Genomic DNA, 22,988 nt, shown 5'->3' on the forward strand with positions numbered 1-22,988 from the left:
TCTCCTAGCTCCTCCTCTTTTAAGTCTGGCCTTATTTTTGTCTACAATTCTACCACTTCTAAGCAGTCATGATTACATTCCTCTGATATTTCTCCAAACAGGAACTGGGCGGGGTTTCGGACCGCGGCAGTCTGCATCTCCAGCTCGGGGGAATGAATAAGTATTAGCTTCATATTTTAGTAGCCTGGCATCAGTGAGCCACTTTTGTTGCAGGATACTCCTAACATTATGCGGTGTGTATACCACCAGAGGTGCCCCAAAAGTAACCTTCTTAGTTTCCTCTACCATTAGTGCCACTGCCACTATTGCCTGCAGACAAGTTGGCCAGCCTCGGCTCACAGGGTCTAAAAGCTTTGAGACATATCCCACCGGTTTTCTGATTCCTGCCCAGTCCTGGGTTAACACTCCATGTGCCGTGTGGTTGCTAGCGTTTACAAACAGCTGGAATTGCTTTCTTATGTCTGGCAGACTTAGTACAGGAGCAGTAACAAGGGTCCCTTTCAATTCTTCAAATTTTGTCTCATCCTGCTCTGTCCATTTCACCCTATCAGTGGTCAGTTTCTCATACAGAAACTTTACCTTTTCACTATAACTCTCAATTCACTGCCTACAATAACCTAAAAGTCCCAGCAACTACCTAACCTCCCTTTTTGATCGCGGGGGTGGTAATGAGATAATTCCAGCGATTCTATCCGGGTCTAATTTCTTTTTCCCTCTTGTAAGCCAGTGTCCTAAGTATTTTACCTCTTGTTCAGCAAATTGTAATTTTGACTTAGATACTTTCAATCCCTTCTTCCCCAGGAAATTTAGCAACTCTATAATACTTGCCCTCACATGCTCCTCCTTAGGTCCAGCAACCAATAAATCATCTACATATTGCAAAAGCTTTGTCCCTTCTGTTGGGACAAACTGGCTTAAGAATTGTCCTAGGGCCTGGCCAAAGAGGTTGGGGGGAGCCAGTGAACCCTTGGGGCAGGGATGTCCACAGAAATTGTTGTTTTCTATGGGTTTCAGAATCCTCCCACTGAAATGCAAAAAAATCTCGGCTATCCTCAGCCAGGGGACATGTCCAAAATGCATCCTTAAGATCTATCACACTATACCAAGTGTCCTCAGGGGAGATCTGGTTCAGGAGGGTGTAGGGGTTGGCCACCACTGGGAAACTAGTCTTTGTTCTTTGATTCACAGCCCTTAAATCCTGGACTAACCTAAAGCTCCTGTCAGGCTTTTTTACTGCCAGGATCGGGGTGTTATGTTTGGACAGGCATGGTTCCAAAATTCCCCATTTTACCAAATCATCAATTACAAGTTTCAGCCCTCTCCATCCTTCCATGGAAATGGGATTTTATTTTATCCTTATGGGTTCCTCGGGCCTTTGGATCTCTATAGAAATAGGGGTCATTTCTATCCTTCCTCCTTCCCTTTGGTTGTGCCGGGCTACAGGGTCTATCTTGCTCTCATCTTCCTCTGTCAGTCAGTATAAACTCACCACTATGTCCAATCCCTTGACTATTAAATTTATTCCTAACGCTATGATCAGGTCTCTTCCCAACAGATTGTAATCCGCTTCTTCTACTAATAGTACATTTCTCACACAAATTTTATTTTCTGATTCTATCACCACATTCTTAATAACTGGAACTCTAAAGGGTTCCACCTTTGCCCCTATTACCATCATAGCATTCTGGCTTTTAACACAACCCTTCGGCAATGTCTGGACCATGGAACACTCGGTTCCTGTGTCCACCAAGAAGAAAATCTCTTCCTTGTGGGATCCTATTCTTAATTTTATCTTAGGCTTGTTAGATGGTCTAGACCCCAGGAAAAAGAGCCCAAGACACTCCTATGCGTCCACCTTAAAAACATGCTTGTCCTTCATCCTCCTCTGACAATCCCCTTTTATATGACCCTTATTCCCACAGTAATAACACTTTGGTTGTTCCTTGAACTTTCTCGGATCCCTTCTACCTGGGGGCGACTGCCCTCTCCTGGCGCTACTCCTTCCCATTCTCCCAGAGTTGGGAGGCAGTTCCTTCCTCTGCATTTCCCTGATGGTGGCCACCAGTACTCTCTCTTGTACTTTGTGCTGTGTCTCTTCCCTCCTCATATAGACTTTCTGTGCCTCTCTAAGTAGTTCCTGCAATCCTTTTGCCTGCCAATCCTCTATTTTCTCTAATTTCCTCCTGATATCTTCCCATGATTTGGCCACAAATTTTGTCTTTAACAACACTTCTACCGGGGAGCTGGGGTCTGTTCCCGAATACATTCGTAGACCCTTTCTTAATTGGTCTAGACAATCCGAGGGTGTTTCATCCCTCCCCTGACACTCATTGAATGCCTTACTGATGTTCTGGCCCTTTGGTACTGCCTCCCTGATACCTTGTATCACCAAATTTCTTAAATCAGTAATGCTCCGACGGTCATTATCGAATTGAGCACTCCACCCCAGGTTTTGACTGGGCCATTTTACGTTACCGTATGAACCTTGGGGATTTCTGCGCTCCCATTCCCTCATTCCAACCTGCCTGATTAATTCTCTTTCCTCATGGTTAAACAGTGACCTCAAGATTGCTGTTATATCTTCATATGTATAGATACTCGTCCCCAAGAACTCATCAAGCCTTTCTGCCACACCTATTGGGTCATCCATCAATCTTCTCATATCCTTCTTAAATGCCCTCATGTCCATGGTATTAATGGGAATGTTTACGTATCCAATAACTCCGGGGACAGTGGGCACTTCCCTTAAGGGGAGTAAGTTGTGCCCGTCTTCTTCATTTTCACTTTCTTCCTCACTAGTTTTTCTCCCCTTTTGCCGAGTTCTCCTAACCGAGGGTGTGGCCGCCAGCCTAGATGTGCGCTGGCTGGGGCCAGGAAGGGGAGCCGACTCTCCTCCTGGAGGGGGTTCCTCGGAGGGCGGGACAATCCGAGGCTGTGGAGGAGGCATTTGCAGAATTTGAAATTCCATTTGCGGGATCTGGCTCTCAAGCGGTGGTGACCAAGCTACCACCTGAGGAGCTTGGGCTGGTGGTGGTGACTGGGATGGTTCTCCCGCAGGCACCGGGGAAGGGATGGGGGCTTGTGCAGGTGGGGGGGGTATGTACTGAATAAGGAGGGGGGAGGTTATCTAAGGGTTCCCATTCGTCCCTCCGAGTAGCTCTCATCGGATACAACCTAATGCGCACTCGTTCCCACAGCTGGGCCTAGTCCTATTCCTCAAATTCCCTTCTTTCTTTACTTTTCACATAATTGCACAAGCCTGACAAGTCCACTGCTTGAACGTACCAAACACCAGCCAAGTTACATGCTTTCTGATCTCCTTCCCTCCCCAGACCTCCATACAAAAATATATCATCTTTTCCTTAGATTTTCTTCTCCTTATTGGACACTCCTGCCAACATTCCAACAGCCATCCCAATGGAATTCCCCATGGGAATATTTTCACTGGTAATCTCTCCCGAGGGGCTTTCCTGAACTCTGCTAAGATAGGTTCCCATCTCTCCTACTCCAAATTCTCTCTATTCGAAATATAACTAGATTATATTCAGTATCCTCTTTCCCAAGTCTTAACTTGGTATCGCCAGACTACTAGCTCAGCAGGGGACCGTCCAGTGAGGTTTCGTCTGGTGATGGGCTCTCAATTTTCCCTGTTCTTTTTGTTTGTACCTTCCCTGGTCGCAGGCTAAAAGGTTTACCAGTCCCAAACTCCTGAGTAATTACTCATGCTGAGTAATCTAAAACTGCTGTTATTTTTAACTTTAAAGAGGCACCCTAGGGTACCTGTCCTCAAAAAAAAAAGCCAGAAATGCTGCTTGGAAAACAAAACAAAACAAAACAAAAAAACCAAAAAAAACCCCAAACCAACCAAACAAAAAATCAAGACCACCAATATCCTACATAAATGAGAAGCATCTTGTAGAATCAGTCTACCTGAATTTACCCCCCAGCTTTCAGTACTTGGCCTTACTAATGTTGGGGGTTAGATTTGGTTTTGGTTTTTTTTTCCTCTTCTCACAGAATTTTTTCCCATAAGTTTCCAAGAAGCCTTAATGACTACTTAGTCAGGACAAAAAGAGTGCTTGAGGGATATAGCAGCAAGAAGCTACACCTATTGTTTTTGAGTCCCTGGGAGTGTCCCTCAGACGGGAGAGATGATTAGCTTTGGGGAAAGGCAAAAAGACAGATCTGGGGGAGGGGGAAGCACTCTTGCTCTCAGCGCCGAGGAGGACGGTCAGGCTGCCCTCTGCCTCTGCCTCGTCCTGGGAAAATCTATCGTCATCTGCTGTGTACCCGGGAATCCTGAACTCGCTTTCTCCAGCCTCTCCCCCCACCGCCGCTGCTTCTTTGGACCTTTGAGGCTCTCCTGCTACTCTGTAGCCCTGCACTGCCCAGCCCTGCCGGGACACCCCTGCTGTTCCAGCTGCCAGCGCAGACCTCATCTCATCCACCAGCCCGGGACTTTTCCTTCCTTCCAGTTCGGCCTCTCGGAGCCCTGCAGGGGCACCCAGATCAAACTGCTCTGGGCTTTTGTAAAAGAAAGCCCTCAAGGTTCTTGGTTCTGTTTATTATTGATGCTGTAGTTGTTTGTTTGTTGTTTTGTCATATATACTAGTAAAGAACTGTTATTCCTACCCCCATACCTCTGCCTGAAAGCTCCTTTAATTTTCCTTTTAATTGGAATAATTTGGAGGGAGGGGATTTGAATTCTCCATCTCTAGGGAGGTCCTGCCCCTTCCTAGCAGATATCTGTCTTTCAAACCAAGACAGACTATTGGTGCCCAACGTGGGGCTTGAGGGCATTGAGAGGAAAAGGAATAACAGTTCTTAAGTGACCTTGTGCACTGGGTATAGAAACCTCCCTAAATAGCATCATGTGGTCTAGCTTACCTTGGTTTGGGTGGCATGTGGTTGTGGCTGTGTTTCTCCCATTTGCAGGCCCTTATTTAAACATGGGCCCTATAACTAAGGCTACTGTGGCTGTTATCCAGTTTGCACTATGGGTTAATAAGGTGAGGAATTCATGGATTTTTAACTTCCTCTGGAAGGCAGGCACATGGATACATGGCTATCACACTCTAAGTGTTTGTTTGTGGGGTTACTTTAAAAATGGTACCTATTGTGAGGAAATGACACCAGGGGAAATTTTTTCCCAACCCTTTACTCAGCTCTTTGGGTCTATTCCACCAGTTTTTGAAGGGTTTAAATCCTCTCTGAATGCTAATGATATCATACAATGGCTAGTATTGCTCACAGGCCTATTCTATTTAATATTCCAAGATAAGGGGAGATTGGCCTGGGTAACCACCCTGATACCTACCCCAGAGAATAAAGATACTACCCTAGAGACTGAGAGTGCTGCCATGGAGCCTGACACTGCCCTAGAGACTGGGGATGCTGCCCCACCACCTGACCCTGACATAAAGCCCACCTCAGGAATGAACCACCCAGATTGGGTGGGAGTTCTGGTGAAGGAGATGGGCAAGATGCTGAAGGAGCACACTTCCCTAGTGGTGGCCTCATTAGCCCCAGCTGCTGGCAAACCCTCCCCCTGCCCTGAAGAGGAAGAGTCTGAAGGTGCAGCAGTGGAACCCACAGACGTTACAACTGTCCAGGTTCCAGCTGAACCACAGGGGCAGTCACAGCCAGCAGCAGTTGCCCCTGTGGAAAGGAAGAAATATAAGGTGAAATCAGAGCACCCAAGTGATAAGGATAAAAAAGGAAGGCCCTCACAACCCACAGGGGAGCCAGAAGTTGAGATCATCACCGAGTCCCTGTCATATGAAAATCTCCGTACTCTGCAAAAAGATGTTGCACGACGGGGACGTGAGCCTTATACAGCCTGGTTACTTAGGGTCTGGGACCTTATGGGTAGAGGTGTGCAACTGGATGGTGGTGAGGCAAGGAATATGGGACCCTTGACCCAAGACTCAGGTGTGAATCAGGTATTTGTAAAAGAGCAAGGACCCCTTCACCTTTGGGACCGGCTTTTAATGAGTGTAAGGGAGAGGTTTGTCCACAGAGACAGAATGCAGGAGCACCACCTTAGCATGCGCTGGAAGACTGTTGAGGAAGGGATCCAACAGCTGAGAGAAGTGGCAATACTGGAGGTGGTTTTTGGGAGGGATGGACAGCATAACAATGACCCCGACAACGTCAGGTGCACAGGGCAAATGTTGTGGAATCTAGCAACTAAAGGGCCATCTGAATATAAAACATTCATGTCAATGATTAATGCTGATACCAGCCGAGTGACTGTAGGTTCTGTAGCCAGCAAGCTTAGAAATTTTGACAGTATGATCAGTGGCCCAATACAGACTCAGGTCTCTGCCGTGGTTAAAGAACTCCAAGAGGAGATAAGGGAGGTGAGGGAGGAGATGAGGAGGAACAGTTCCCATGTGGCACCGGTGCGAGCCACAGGCCCCAGAGTCAGAACCCAACGTCCTTCAGCTAGAGAGAGAGTACATCCCAAGAGCTGACCTGTGGTCCTTCCTGCGTGACCATGGGGAAGACATGGGAAGGTGGGATGGGAAACCCACTTCTGCCCTAGCAGCACGGGTGCGTGAGCTCAAAGAGAGAAACACTAACCGGGGGGGTTCCACTAGAATGAAGGTAGCCTCAGCCTCCCATGACCAGGCTGTCAGGTATTACAGAAATGAGGATGCTCTGTCAGACCCCCTTGAAGGAACCTCTACTATGTATACACAGGAAGAGAGTAGTAACCGGTGCTAGAGGGGCCCTGCCTCTAGCCAGGAAGAGGCACGGGAAAACCGAGTCTTTTGGACTGTGTGGGTTCTATGGCCTGGCACATCAGAGCCACAGAAATATAAATCTTTGGTTGACACCGGTTCTCAGTGTACCCTAATGCCGTCAGAACATGAGGGAGCAGAACCTATTTCCATTGCCGGGGTGACAGGGGGATCACAAGAATTGACTCAGTTAGAAGCCGAGGTGAGCCTGACCGGGAAGGAGTGGCAGAAACATCCGGTTGTGACTGGCCCAGAGGCTCCGAGTATTCTGGGCATAGACTATCTCAGGAATGGCTATTACAAAGACCCTAAGGGGTTCAGATGGGCTTTTGGAATAGCTGCTGTGGAGGCAGAGGGCATTAAGAAATTGAACACCTTGCCTGGATTATCAGAGAACCCATCTGCAGTAGGACTCCTGAAGGTAGAAGAGCAACGAGTACCTGTTGCCACCTCGACAGTGCATCGCCAGCAGTATCGGACGAATCGAGATGCTGTGATCCCCATTCACAAGATGATCCGAGAGCTGGAGAGCCAAGGGGTGGTCAGTAAAACCCACTCACCCTTCAACAGCCCCATTTGGCCTGTGCGCAAGTCTGACGGGGAATGGAGACTGACTGTGGACTATCGTGGCTTGAATGAAGTGACTCCACCGCTGAGCGCCGCTGTGCCGGACATGCTGGAACTTCAGTACGAGCTGGAGTCCAAAGCAGCGAAGTGGTACGCCACAATCGACATTGCTAATGCGTTTTTCTCCATTCCTCTGGCTGCAGAATGTAGGCCTCAGTTTGCTTTCACCTGGAGGGGCGTGCAGTACACCTGGAACCGACTGCCCCAGGGGTGGAAGCACAGTCCCACCATCTGCCATGGACTGATCCAGGCTGCACTGGAAAAGGGTGAAGCTCCAGAACACCTACAGTACATTGATGACATCATTGTGTGGGGGAACACGGCAAGGGAAGTGTTTGAGAAAGGAGAGAAGATCATCCAGATTCTCCTGGAAGCTGGTTTTGCCATCAAAAAGAGCAAAGTCAAGGGACCTGCCAAGGAGATCCAGTTCCTGGGAGTAAAGTGGGAAGATGGGCGGCGTCAGATTCCCATTGAGGTCATCAATAAGATCACTGCGATGTCTCCACCGACCAGCAAGAAGGAAACGCAAGCTTTCCTAGGCGCCATAGGCTTTTGGAGAATGCACATTCCCGAGTACAGCCAGATTGTGAGCCCTCTCTACCGGGTAACCCGCAAGAAGAACGATTTCCATTGGGGCCCTGAACAGCAACAAGCCTTTGCCCAGATCAAGCAGGAGATCGCTCATGCAGTGGCCCTTGGCCCAGTCAGGACAGGACCAGAGGTGAAGAACTTTCTCTACTCTGCAGCCGGGAACCATGGCCTGTCCTGGAGCCTTTGGCAGAAGGTGCCTGGTGAGACTCGGGGTCGACCACTGGGATTCTGGAGTCGGAGCTACAGAGGGTCTGAAGCCAACTACACCCCAACAGAGAAAGAAATCTTGGCTGCCTATGAAGGAGTCCAGGCTGCCTCAGAAGTGATTGGCACAGAAGCCCAACTCCTCCTGGCACCCCGACTACCTGTGCTGGGGTGGATGTTCAAAGGAAAGGTTCCCTCTACCCACCATGCCACCGATGCCACATGGAGCAAATGGACTGCCCTCATCACTCAGCGCGCCCGTATCAGAAACCCAAATCGCCCTGGGATTTTGGAGATAATCACAAACTGGCCAGAAAGTGAAAACTTTGATCTCACAGATGGAGAGGAACAAGAGCAAGTGACACGTGCCGAAGAAGCTCCACCGTATAATCAGCTGCCAGCAGAAGAAACGTGCTACGCTCTTTTCACTGACGGTTCCTGTCGCATCGTAGGGATGAACCGCAAGTGGAAAGCAGCCGTATGGAGCCCCACACGACAGGTTGCACAAGCCACTGAAGGAGAAGGTGGATCAAGTCAACTTGCAGAACTCAAGGCTGTTCAGTTGGCCCTGGACATTGCTGAAAGAGAGAAGTGGCCAAAGCTCTACCTCTACACTGATTCATGGATGGTAGCCAATGCTCTGTGGGGTTGGCTGGAAAGGTGGAAAAAGGCCAACTGGCAGCGTGGGGGAAAACCAATCTGGGCTGCTGATGAGTGGAAAGACATTGCTGCTCGGGTAATCAAGCTACCTGTAAAAGTCCGCCATGTAGACGCCCACGTCCCCAAGAGTCGGGCTAATGAGGAGCACCGAAACAACGAGCAAGTAGATCAAGCCGCCAAGATAGAAGTGTCAAAGATAGACCTAGATTGGCAACACAAGGGAGAGTTGTTCCTAGCTCGATGGGCCCACGACGCCTCAGGTCATCAGGGCAGAGATGCCACCTATAAGTGGGCACGAGACCGAGGGGTGGATCTAACCATGGACAGCATTTCTCAGGTTATCCATGACTGTGAGACATGTGCTGCAATCAAGCAGGCCAAGCGAGTGAAGCCCCTATGGTATGGCGGGCGGTGGTCCAAATACAGGTATGGGGAAGCCTGGCAGATTGACTACATCACCCTTCCCCAAACCCGCCAAGGCAAGCGCTACGTGCTGACCATGGTGGAAGCCACCACTGGATGGCTGGAAACCTACCCTGTGCCTCACGCTACTGCCAGGAACACCATCCTGGGCCTGGAAAAGCAAGTCCTGTGGAGACATGGCACCCCTGAGAGAATCGAGTCAGACAATGGGACCCATTTCAAGAACAGCCTTATAGCAGCCTGGGCTAGGGAACATGGCGCTGAGTGGGTGTACCATATTCCTTATCACGCACCAGCAGCCGGGAAAGTTGAACGGTGCAATGGCCTGCTTAAAACCACCTTGAAGGCATTGGGTGGGGGGACTTTCAAAAACTGGGAGATTAATTTAGCAAAGGCCACATGGTTAGTGAACACTCGAGGTTCCACCAACCGAGCAGGCCCTGCCCAATCTGAGCCCCTGAGAACAACAGATGGAGATAAGGTTCCAGTAGTACACATGAGAGGTATGCTGGGAAAAACTGTTTGGATTAATTCTGCCTCCAGCAAAGACAATCCCACCCGTGGGGTTGTCTTCGCTCAGGGACCAGGATGCACCTGGTGGGTGATGCAAAGGGATGGCGAGACCCGATGCATACCTCAAGGAGACCTTGTTTTAGGATGAACTACCCACATCATGTGTCTGTACCCATATCTGTATGTATAGATGTATATAATTTAGGACATGCATGTGTATATATATATATATATTTTGAAGGTTTAAATTCAATGTAATAGGTTGGTATGGAAAAAAATTCGGGGTGGATGATGTTGGGGGTTAGATTTGGTTTTGTTTTTTTTTTCCTCTTCTCACAGAATTTTTTCCCATAAGTTTCCAAGAAGCCTTAATGACTACTTAGTCAGGACAAAAAGAGTGCTTGAGGGATATAGCAGCACGAAGCTACACCTATTGTTTTTGAGTCCCTGGGAGTGTCCCTCAGACGGGAGAGATGATTAGCTTTGGGGAAAGGCAAAAAGACAGATCTGGGGGAGGGGGAAGCACTCTTGCTCTCAGCGCCGAGGAGGACGGTCAGGCTGCCCTCTGCCTCTGCCTCGTCCTGGGAAAATCTATCGTCATCTGCTGTGTACCCGGGAATCCTGAACTCGCTTTCTCCAGCCTCTCCCCCCACCGCCGCTGCTTCTTTGGACCTTTGAGGCTCTCCTGCTACTCTGTAGCCCTGCACTGCCCAGCCCTGCCGGGACACCCCTGCTGTTCCAGCTGCCAGCGCAGACCTCATCTCATCCACCAGCCCGGGACTTTTCCTTCCTTCCAGTTCGGCCTCTCGGAGCCCTGCAGGGGCACCCAGATCAAACTGCTCTGGGCTTTTGTAAAAGAAAGCCCTCAAGGTTCTTGGTTCTGTTTATTATTGATGCTGTAGTTGTTGTTTGTTTGTCGTTTTGTCATATATACTAGTAAAGAACTGTTATTCCTACCCCCATACCTCTGCCTGAAAGCTCCTTTAATTTTCCTTTTAATTGGAATAATTTGGAGGGAGGGGATTTGAATTCTCCATCTCTAGGGAGGTCCTGCCCCTTCCTAGCAGATATCTGTCTTTCAAACCAAGACAACTAACCATTCAAAGGAGGCGCAATTGCTTTCCTTCTTGCTGCTCACATGCAAGAAATCATCTAGCTACCTCACAATTCTTTATTCATTGCAGAAAATGAACATCTCCACAGGACCAGGTTCTTCCGTACATGTTTACTTTCCAGTCTGAGCCTAAAGAAAAAAACAGCCATCACATGGAGCTGTGCAATGAGCCACAGCACAGAACCAATACCCCAAGGACCACAGGGACTTTCCTGTTCTGTGCTACAGGAAGTTCAGGGAAATCAACGTGAGGTGCAGGAGATGGAAGAGAACCCTTTATGCAAAAGCAAAGCAGGTGTGCAGCACTCTGATTTGGACAGAAATAGAGTACTTCTAATCTGTAAAGAAAGGTTTTAAAGTAACAGTGAAAGGAGGGAGGGTCTGAAACAAGTATATCTGCCCTATAATAGCCACTGGAACAAAAATCAGACATAATTGCTGAATAAATCAAACCTGCTAAAGAAATATTTTATTTTAATCAGCAACTTTGTTTTCACTTGGCCAGACCAAGTAAAACTGCACAGCATGGGTTTGCAGGGTGCTCTGTAGCTTCTGCCCCTGCTATGGCTTTGCAGCAAGTTGAAACACATGACAGCCTCCTGCCAAATCAAGGGAGGAAGAGGATGCAATATAGCCTACAAACACTGCCAGACCTCACCTGACTATTCCTGTCACAGCACTTACTCTTGTTACTACCTCTGCGAGCTTCCATATGATAAAAATGTATGTTTAGCACAGAGCAGTACAGGCAGTTTCTGCAGGTCAGAGCTGCCCAGTGTCACAGCCATGTACAATGTGCACACAAACCTCTGATGTGCCCACTCTGGGCAATCCTAAGCAGTGCCCCAGGAATCAGTCCAGAGGTAAAAAAATTTGCAGACCTGCTGTACAAGCCTTTAATAGAAAATCTGACTGGTTTTGTTCACGTGCTTGGAGGGCTCCCTACTACATAAAAGGGACCAGACTTTCCTGATATAGCCTCTGGTAATTACAGTAACCTCCTTCAAGCTAAAACAAATTTACAAGAGCTGCAAAAAAAAAGTCAAAATTGTCCCTTTGGCATGTAATAACAGGATCAATTCCTAACTTGAGTACAAAAAGGACAGCATTTTCCATGCCGACCATGCTCTTTTGTCAAGGATAGTGTCCCTTTTCTGAGCTCCATGGCCATGAGGACCTCACAGGAATTTTGCTCATGCTTTAACAGATAAAATGCAGGTTTAAGGGCTGACTGCACAACTACTGCAAGCTGCTGAACCCACACAGGGCTGCCAGGAAGCCACACTACCACAATTTACTTATCCTTCAGGGAAAAGCAGCAGAAATAAGAAAGCCCTTTCTCCTGCTCAGCAGCTGGTTCTTCACACTAGGAGACATTGTTTCAAAACCCAACTTGCCCATAGCATATTTCAGTCATCTCATTCCTATGAATCCCTCAGTACCCCATATGAAGGAAGAGGAGGATTTTTCTTACCTTCTATGTGAATGGGGAATATGAAGGCCAACCAGGCTGCAAGGATGATGGTCACCACCCAAACCAGTACCAAACAAGTGCCTCACCAGATAAAGTGCTTCAGAGAACAACCTTGACTGAAGTGCTCGTTTCCCTTCCCATAAAACCCACTACTCACAAGATGAGCCAGCACATGCTGTTCAGCAGTGGATCAAGGTCTGATCTTGTGGGGACGCAAGTGGCTGTAGTGCCTCCTCATTTGAGATGACAAGCACGAAACAGGTCTACCTTTACGCCTGATCTATTTCCAGGCTGGAGAGTCAGTCTTCTTCCCATACAATGCTGCTTTCATTTCCCACTTTAGAACACATTTTCCCATTGTGTTCAGCAAAAATGAGGTGAACAAGAGACTTAACAAGGGCAGCTGGACCTTTCTGGAGCATGGAATGTTTTAAAGATTCAATATACAAAATTTATCATAGCACACAGCTGTAATAGAAATTTAGACTACGATATCTACAAAGGATCTGCCAAAAGCAAGTTCATTTGGCTTGCCTGGACCTCTTATCCCAATTGCCTTGGTAGGAGCTTTTTGGGGGGTTTTGTTTGTTTGTTTTACATGTGGAAATCTGTTTTCAAATCCGACCAGCTTGAGCCTCTGTGATATGAAGATAATTTCTCCCAAGCACTCCCATACAATGCCAAACACTAAACACTTGCTTTCTTTAACAGCAACTGATACAGTCTCCTACTTCTAGCAGTTATGGTTCTAAGAAAAGCATTTAAGTTCCATTAAGATTATAATGAAAAATCAAGTAGCAGCCACACTGGAAGAGTACCAATGTATCTTCAGTTGGAACTGCACCACTGTTGAAAAGTGATTGCACTCCACAGGATACTGTTCACAGCAGTAATAAAACACCATGCATCAAAAAGCTTACTTCAGAACATGGTTTGTATCTACACACTATGGTGTTGCAAAGTGTGACACATCCTGACATTTTTGCTCCTTTCCTTCATGGGGGACATGTGCAGACAGATACAGGGACCTTGAAAATTTTCCCTAGGAGAACATCCTGAGATAACAAATTCGTATGAGAATGCCTCAAAACGCATGAAAATACCTGTCTCTGATGTCAATTAAAGCTCCCTCCTCTTCCAAATTCAAATCCTGAAGTGAGAGTGACTTTAAATAGTTATATTAGGTAGATCTTGTAAAAAAATTAAACAAAGAGTGTGTAACTGCAGTGTAGCTGATTGTAGAGCAGATATAGCAGTTAGAGAAGTAACTCTGGGAAGACCTTTTTTAGTGCTTATAAAATACTGCATATATATTAGTCAAAAAACCCCCAAAAAACAGTTGGACTAACCTCCTGGATTGTTATGATGTCCCATGAAAACAAAGAAGATTAAGATGAGGTTTCTGGAAATTTGAAAACCAACTGCTTAATTCACTTTTAAATACAAAGCAGAAGTTAATTGAGGAAAAAAAATTCTCCCTATTGAGTCATTAACCTTTAATTTGGCATTCCTGAGTGTACTTCTGTGTGCTCTTTGGAAACTGAGCTTGTAAATATAGAAAGGTTTCCCCAAATAATGAAAAGATACAACTGTGGCTTACATGTAGGATAGCTAACTTTTGATTTACTCGTCTAGACATACAGACCCAGACATGTTCTGAACTTATCAGTCCTGTTTTTCTACTGATATTCCTTTAACGGCATTGGAATATATCAGAACTGTGCTTTATACCACAGGAAAAGTGCCAGAAGATGTTCAAAAAGTTTAAAAAAATTAAAATTATCCTTTAAGAACTGGATATTGGGATCTTTATGGTGTACCATTGTGGGATTGCATTTTATGGAAATGGTTTGCTCTTGTTCACCCCTGGAAAATGTATGGTTTATCCCAAGTCTGTACCCTCCCTGCAGTATCCTGTATCTGTAACCTGATTGGCTGGAGAATGTTACCGCGCCCCTTTGAACCTCTGTGTTAAGAATGCTAACGCAAGGGGTCTTGCCCTCTTTGCCCCTCTTCCCCTGGAGGCCTCCGGACGCTCCCCTTCCCCCTTCCCCCTTCCCCCTTCCCCCTTCCCCCTTCCCCCTTCCCCCTTCCCCCTTCCCCCTTCCCCCTTCCCCCTTCCCCCTTCCCCCTTCCCCCTTCCCCCTTCCCCCTTCCCCCTTCCCCCTTCCCCCTTCCCCCTTCCCCCTTCCCCCTTCCCCCTTCCCCCTTCCCCTTCCCCTTCCCCTTCCCTTTCCCTTCCCTTCCCTTCCCTTCCCTTCCCTTCCCTTCCCTTCCCTTCCCTTCCCTTCCCTTCCCTTCCCTTCCCTTCCCTTCCCTTCCCTTCCCTTCCCTTCCCTTCCCTTCCCTTCCCTTCCCTTCCCTTCCCTTCCCTTCCCTTCCCTTCCCTTCCCTTCCCTTCCCTTCCCTTCCCTTCCCTTCCCTTCCCTTCCCTTCCCTTCCCCTCTCCCTCAGTGAATAAACCCTCACCTCATCAGCACCCCACTGGCATCTGAAGTCTCTTTGCCTGCCAGCACGGGAACAACCACGACCATAGGACCCGGGGGTCTCCCGGGGGACCCCCCCCCGGGGACCCCCCAAAATTTTAAACAACAAAAATGGCACCAAAATATTGCTCTGCCAGCATATCTACCACTGGTTATTCTGATGCCCACACAAGCAAGCTGAGTAAGTTTTATTCTCAGCTTTAATTCAATAGATTAAAAAAAAAAGTTTATAGACTAACTGTAACAGCATTACATGTTGGAATGAATTGAAAATAAAATTAGATCCCTGTGTAGTTTTCACATCCCTGCTGTAACCAGTGCCTGTAAACATGCAGCTTATCTGAGGCTGCCATCACATTACAACCTTTGATACACACAGAATATACAGAAAGCCAGACTTTATCTACTGTCTAATATATATATGTTTGTTTTTTTTTTCAAGGTTGGCTGAATTTTATATAAACACCATCTATATAACAATCCAACTGAAGTCCAAGACAATTATGCAGTCTGTTTCATCTGGTGACTAAAACTCTGGAATAACACATTTCTGAGACTTGGCCTGTTGGAGGGCTCAGTCATGCAGCATTTCTAACTTAGGATGCTTTCTCACCTCACACAGTGCTCATGGCTTTCAGGAACTGACAGGAATACCCAGTATGGTGCAGAAATCAGCCTTTCAAGACTTCACCAAATCTCTGTCCCACTACAGCATTGCAGATGCCCCAAATTAAAGACCAAAAGATTGAAAGATTGAGGAGTATCAGGGATAGTGAAAGGGAAATAGACTGGTGGAGTTCAGCCCTTACATCCTTAAAGGAGACCCACCAGGAGTCAGAGGACTCATATGCCTCTCACTCTCAGGCAATAGAGGGGCACCTGGTAGATGAAGGGGAATGGGAATGGGTCCCTGCTCGGGATGGTAGTAACAATAATCCCTCCTGCCCTCCATCCCCTAGCCAAGTGCCACTTCAGAATAGGTATGAGGCCCTGGATCTAGAGAGCTAGACAGATAATTTAGAAGAAAATTATCTGCCCAGTGAGACTTCCAGTTATGACTCATCAAAAAAATGGATTATCACCTCTAACATCAAGAAAAAAAGAAGGGTGATCGTAGTGGGTGATTCCCTTCTGAGGGGGACAGAAGGCCCCGTATGTCGACCTGGCCCATCCCACAGGGAGGTCTGCTGCCTCCCTGGAGCCCAGGTACGAAACATTACTGAGAGACTTCCTAGGCTGATTCGGTCCTCTGATTATTACCCACTGCTGATACTCCAGGCTGGCAGTGATCAGATTGAAAAAAGGAGTGTCAAGGTGATTAAAAGGGAGTTTAGGGCACTGGGTCAAGTGGTTGATAGGACAGGTGTACAGGTAGTGTTCTGCTCAGTTCCTTTGGTGGCAGAGAAAAATGATGAAAGGAATAGGAGAACCCACATCTTTAACAAATGGCTCAAGGGTTGGTGTTATCGGCAAAATTTTGGATTCTTTGATCATGGAGCAACCTTTATGGCACCTGCTCTACTGGAATCAGATGGGATACATCTCTCTGTTAAGGGCAGGAGGTTTTTAGCTCATGAACTGGCAGACCTTATTGAGAGGGCTTTAAACTAGGTTTGAAGGGGGAAGGGGATGCATCTGGGCTGTCTGGAAGCAGGCCCAAGGATGATAAGACTGTGTTAGGGGAGAAATCAGTAGCCCAGCTGAGGTGCATGTACACCAATGCACGCAGCATGGGTAACAAACAGGCAGAGCTAGAGGCCATGGTGCATCAGCAGAACTATGATATTGTTGCCATCACAGAGATGTGGTGGGATGACTCACATAGTTGGAGCACTGCACTGGATGGCTACAAGCTCTTCAGGAGAGACAGAAAAGGGAGAAGAGGTGGAGGGGTGGCCCTTTATATTAGGGGAGTTTTGGATGTCATAGGTACTGAAACTAATGATGATGAAGTAGAGTCCCTATGGGTAAAAATTAAGGGGAAGGCCAACAAGGCTGACATCCTCCTGGGAGTCTGCTATCGTCCACCCAACCAGGAAGAAGAGGTGGACAACTTATTCTATAAGCAACTGAACAATGTTTGAGGATCATCAGCCCTTGTTCTTGTAGGTGACTTCAACCTGCCAGACATCTGCTGGGAACTTAATACAGCAGAAAAAAGGCAGTCCAGGAAATTTTTAGTGTGTGTGGAGGACAACTTTTTGTCACAGCTGGTGGGAGAGCCCACCAGGGGAGGGACTGTTAGACCTATTGTTCACAAATAGAGATGGGCTGGTGGAAGATGTGGAGGTTGGAGGCCGCTTGGGGTACAGTGATCATGAAATTATACAATTCTCGATAATTGGTGAAATAAGGAGAAATATCAATAAGACCTCTACACTGGACTTCCGGAGGGCAGACTTTGGCCTATTTAAGAGACTTATTCAGAGAGTTCCTTGGGAAACAGTCCTTGAAAACAAAGGAGTCCAGGAGAGATGGGTGTATTTCAAAACAGAAATCTTGAGGGCACAAGAACAGACTGTCCCTTTGTGCCGAAAGAAGAGTCGACGAGGCAAACGTCCAGTCTGGATGAGCAATGAGGTTTTGAAGGAACTTAGAAATAAAAAAAAGATGTATCATCTTTTTAAGGAGGATCTGATTTCTCAAGAAGTATTTAAGGGAGCTGCTAGGGCATGTAGAAAAAAAAATCAGGGAGGCCAAAGCTCAGTTTGAACTTAACTTGGCAACTTCTGTTAAAAACAATAAAAAAAGTTTTTACAAATATATCAGTGATAAAAGGAAGGGTATAACCAGCCTCGGTTCCTTATTGGATGAGGCAGGCAACTTAGTAACTAAAGATGAGGAAAAAGCGGAAATGCTTAATGCCTTCTTTACCTCAGTCTTTATTGGTAGGACAGCTTATCCTCAAGATAACTGTCCTCAGGGGTTGGTAGGTGGTGCCAGGGAACAGAATGGTCCTCTTGTTATCCAAGAGGAGGCAGTCAGAGAGCTGCTGGGACACTTGGATATTTATAAATCGATGGGACCAGATGGGATCCACCCTAGGGTGATGAGAGAGCTGGCAGATGAGCTTGCGAAGCCGCTTTCCATCATTTATCAGGAGTCGTGGCTCACTGGTGAGGTTCCAGGCGATTGGAAACTGGCCAGTGTGACACCTGTTTATAAAAAAGGTAGGAAGGAGGATCCTGGTAATTACAGGCCAATTAGCCTGACCTCAGTACCAGGTAAGATAATGGAGCGGTTCATACTGAGTGGTATCGCACAGCACTTAGAAGATGGCCAGGGTATCAGACCCAGTCAACATGGGTTTACAAAGGGTAGGTCATGTCTGACCAACCTGGTCTCCTTCTATGACCAGGTAACTCGTCTGGTAGATGCAGGAAAGGCTGTGGATGTTGTCTATTTAGACTTCAGCAAGGCCTTTGATACTGTCTCCCATAGCATACTCCTAGATAAGCTGGCAGCCCACGGCTTGGACAGGAGCACTCTTCGCTGGGTTAGGAACTGGCTGGATGGCCGGGCCCAGAGAGTGATGGTGAATGGTGCAGCATCCAGCTGGCGACCAGTCACCAGTGGTGTCCCTCAGGGGTCTGTACTGGGACCAGTTCTATTTAATATTTTTATAGATGACATGGATGAGGGCATTGAGTCCTTCATTAGTAAATTTGCAGACGACACTAAGCTGGGAGCTTGTGTTGATCTATCGGAAGGGAGGAGGGCTCTGCAGAGAGACTTAGATCGGTTGAATGGATGGGCAGAGTCCAGCAGCATGAAGTTTAATAAGTCTAAGTGTCGAGTTCTACATTTCGGCCACAAAAATCCCCTACAGCATTACAGGCTGGGGATAGTGTGGCTGGACAGTGTTCAGGCGGAAAGGGACCTGGGGGTGCTGGTCGACAGCCGGTTGGATATGAGCCAGCAATGTGCCTTGGTGGCCAAGAAGGCCAATGGCATCCTGGCCTGCATTAGGAATTGTGTGACCAGCAGGAGCAGGGAGGTCATTCTTCCCCTGTATTCGGTGCTGGTGAGACCACATCTTGAGTACTGTGTCCAGTTCTGGGCCCCTCAGTTTAGGAAGGATATTGAGATGCTTGAGCGTGTCCAGAGGAGGGCAACAAGGCTGGTGAGGGGCTTGGAACACAAGCCCTATGAGGAACGCTTGAAGGAGCTGGGGTTGTTTAGCCTGGAGAAGAGGAGGCTTAGAGGTGACCTTATTGCTCTCTACAACTTCCTGAAGGGAGATTGTAGACAGGTGGGGGTCGGTCTCTTCCACCGGGCAGCAACTGACAGAACAAGGGGACACAGTCTCAAGCTACGTCAGGGAAGGTACAGGTTAGATATTAGGAAAAAATTTTTCACTGAAAGAGTAATAAAGCACTGGAATTGTCTTCCCAGGGAGGTGGTGGAGTCACCATCTCTGGATGTGTTTAAAAAAAGACTGGACATGGCACTTAGTGCTATAGTCTAGTTGAGGTGTTAAGGCATAGGTTGGACTTGATGATCTTAGAGGTCTCTTCCAACCTCATTATTCTCTGATTCTGTGAAAAATCACAGCCAAGACTGCTGTCATGATGCAGTCAGGTCAAGCAGATACACTGGAGGGTATTAATGCATCTAAACTCCACCATTTATTTCAAGTATAAAATTAGGAGGCCAGGTTCTTTCAGCTACATAACCACAAGAATGGGTCAGGTTGGAAGGGAACATGGAGGGCTTATCTGGTCCAACATCTATGCTCAAGCAGGGTCATCCCAGAGCACATAGTACAGGATTGTGTTCAGAGGGTTCTTGAATATCTCCAGTGAGGGAGACTCCACAGCCTCTCTGGGCAACCTGCTACCCACAAAATAACCCAAGATCACCCACATGATAACCAAGTTCTTCCTCATAATCAGGTAGAACTTCCTGTGCATTAGGTTCTGCCCACTGCCTCTTGTCCTATTGCTTGGCTCCACTGAGCAGAGCCTGGCTCCATCCTCTTGGCACCCTCCTTTAACTCACAGACATTGTTGTTTCAGATGTCTTTTCTTGAGGCTGAACTGTTCTTAATACAGGTAATGGTACCTCAGGGTTGCTGTTCCCTGAGATTCTCCTCAGGGTTGCTGTTCCCCGAGGTATATAGGGTTCTCTCTCAGGGTTGCTATTCCCTGAGATTCTCCTCAGGGTTGCTGTTCCCCGAGGTATATAGAGCTTTTGAGCTTTTCTTGCCCGAAAGGTCCCATGCCAGAGCCAGAGAAGACAAGCTGAGTCCGCCAGTCCATGTTTCCAAGGTTGTTTATTCTTTCATTATCTTTCAGTTCTTTCTCAGCTCTGGAAGGCATCCCTAGCAGAGCAGGACACGCGGCGGACTGGCTGGATCAGAGGGTCCAAGACTTTATGTACGGTCTCCTTGACCCAACACCATCCAAAACGTACTTTTTATTTACAAAATTTTGCCAATACATGCTACCTATGTTAACATGTCATTTCTACTCTAAACCAATCCTTGAAATCCAACTCAGCAAAAGATGGGGGACGAGAGCAAGAACAAGGAGGACAGGACCACTCCCCAATTCCTCCATCTTGTCTCTTCAAACCCATATACTAAAAATCTACATTCTGTGATAAACTAACTACTACTTATTTTGAATTCTTTCAGCTTGTGATTCTTCATACAATGTGGATATTCACTCCTATGGCCAGGGATCAAAAGCAGTGTCCTCCTGGGCTCTGTGTGAGGCTGGCTGACCCCCTTGTACAGATCCCAAACCCCCCTGTCTGGTCTCCAAACCCTCCAGGGTGGCCAGAGGGATGTCCTGGACTCCGACAATGGTAAGGGACAGAGGCTCTTCAAGGTGCTTAAAACTCAGCTCCTATTTCAGTGTTATCAGGTCCCGGAACTTTACCATGAATCTGAGATATATTTGTAAACAGCCTTGTCCATTTAAAGCTAACAGTCATCTTCCAGATCTTGCTTTTCAGAAGCTAACTTACAAAAAGATGTGTTCCACATTTATGGCAAAGGCTCAAGAAAAAAACCAAGAATTTATAATTTAAGAGAAATTTAAATAACCTCATGGATTTTCTTGGTGAGGGGGGAGGAGTGAGGAGGCTGACTCATGATTATTTTTCTAATACTTGTGGCTGGCTCTGCTGCATAAATAAATCAAACCCCTAGCCATATAGCTTCATTTCTTCAGTCACAGCTTGTTGTTTTATTTATTTTTTCCCTCCATTGCCAACAAAACACTCTAGAGAGTTTTTAAACCCAGTAGTCTACTTTCCGAATGGAAACGATTAGTATAATCTGTGAGAGAGAAAGCAAACAACAGCAGAGACTTACCCCATTTTTTGGGTAGGCTATCCATCCTAGATCCCCCATTACTGTACGTGAGTCCAGTAAATTCACTGAAAATAGAAGAAAAAAACTGTTAAAGAGGAAGGATGGATTACAAATTTCAGCAGATATTTCAAGGTTTAGATGACTGGTATACAGATTGTTTATAATTAACCAAGGAAGTTGGATTTCTGTAACGCAGAATAACAATGGAATAACTCCTCTAACAATGAGGTCATAGAATGAAAACAATTATATGCATGCATTAGCTTATTCCTTTGAGATCTTCCTCAGAAACCAAGTTGCAAATGCGCTGAACTTCTGTAAAATACAGTCCCTTCACATTCTTAGGACCTTGATGTTCTAGGGGGAATAAGTACATCGTGCACACTGTGTGTTTACGTGTATACGTAAGACATACAGTATACAGGTATAAATATACACTCAAACATCTATGCATGTTCATACACACACTTCTTCCAAGGTGGCATGTATTTTTTGGCATAATCACACCCTTTGGACAAAAATGAAACAAGAATTTAATTTTAAAGTATTGTATGTGCTAGTATTAATCTCATCAGGAATCTATTATTTTCTTCCTCTTCCACATTTTTCTCCAAGTCTTTAACATCTTCATTATAAGCTATGCAAGGGATCTTTTTTCTTCTACACACAAAAATTCATGAGTAGCTTTAAGTCACACAAGCAACCAACAACTTACATTAAACAGCCAAAAAAACTATTCCCAAATTTTAAACTTTTTTTTTTCCTTTCTTATTACCTGAAATAATGGATAAAAAATGAGAAGTGACTAAATCTACACAAACTTAACTCAGCAAAGAAAAACTGTAGCAGCTTCTGGTGCTGAACTTTCACCTCCTACACCCAGGGCTCTAAATCTCCTAGGCAGAAGACTGTCTCTGAATCATCAATTATCATCCAAAATTTCAATTTAGGAGCAACTTTTGTCTACCATAATAGCACACTTCATCAGATTACAACACACTTCTCTCAGTATATTGGTCTGCATAAGACCTCACTTTTTGTACTCATGTCCTTCCTGAAAAGAAACTGACTTCCCTGGGTCTTCAATTCCCAACCTCCACCCTGTGTGCTCTTTAAAAATCTCACTGGAAGTTTTGGTAATCAGACTTTCAAGACTATCTAGCACATGATTATCTAGACCAAGAACAAGTATGAAATGAGTGCTGAGGTTTTGTGCTCTTTCCTTGAGAATTGCATCGATGTAGGTACTTAAAGATTGCTACAGAAGAAAAAGAAACAGGTTGCATGCACAAATTTGAAGAAGGCATGTATCATAACTAACCCGCAGTTACACCATTTACAGAGGCATAGTACACTGTACTGCAAATCTTGCTCCCTTAAAATATTAAGGAATATTTAAAAACAAATGAAGACTAAGCAAATTATTTAGTTTGAAAAAACAAAGTTCTCTAAATCAATTTGGTCTTTATCATTGTACTGCACTGAAGGCTGACTGCTGTAGTCCCTTGTACACAAAACCAGGCCAAAACACAAAAAAACCACCACAGAGTTATCAGATCTGGCAAACATTTATCTTAAAAGCGATTTGTCTACCCATATATTTTCACAACTAATGCAAGTATTAATGTAGGACACTATCACAAGGCATACATGTTCTACCTGGTCAAGTATATTTTTGTGATGTTGAGCAAAACACATTTAGTGGCTCAGGGTTTTCATTTCTGGATTGCTTTTTCCTGCCAAAAGAAGAAACAGTTGGAAGCTGTCAATGCTACCAAACTACAGGACATGTGGTGGAAGCAATACTCAAAGACTACACTGGACTATA

The 22,988-nt window shown here is 46.2% G+C and overlaps 1 protein-coding gene across 1 annotated transcript in view; it reads right to left on the reverse strand.

Moving 5' to 3' along the window:
* Positions 1-22,207, reverse strand: part of LOC134563376 (ephrin type-A receptor 5-like) — a 234,604-nt gene extending 212,397 nt beyond the window's left edge. Inside the window, 2 exon segments of the mRNA XM_063421260.1 lie at positions 21,161-21,225; positions 22,195-22,207. Coding sequence (XP_063277330.1) covers positions 21,161-21,225; positions 22,195-22,207 — 78 coding nt within the window.
* Between the last annotated feature and the right edge of the window lie 781 nt (positions 22,208-22,988).

The sequence above is a fragment of the Prinia subflava genome, chromosome W, assembly GCF_021018805.1.
Source record: "Prinia subflava isolate CZ2003 ecotype Zambia chromosome W, Cam_Psub_1.2, whole genome shotgun sequence".
In the NCBI taxonomy this organism is placed as follows: Eukaryota; Metazoa; Chordata; class Aves; order Passeriformes; family Cisticolidae; genus Prinia; species Prinia subflava.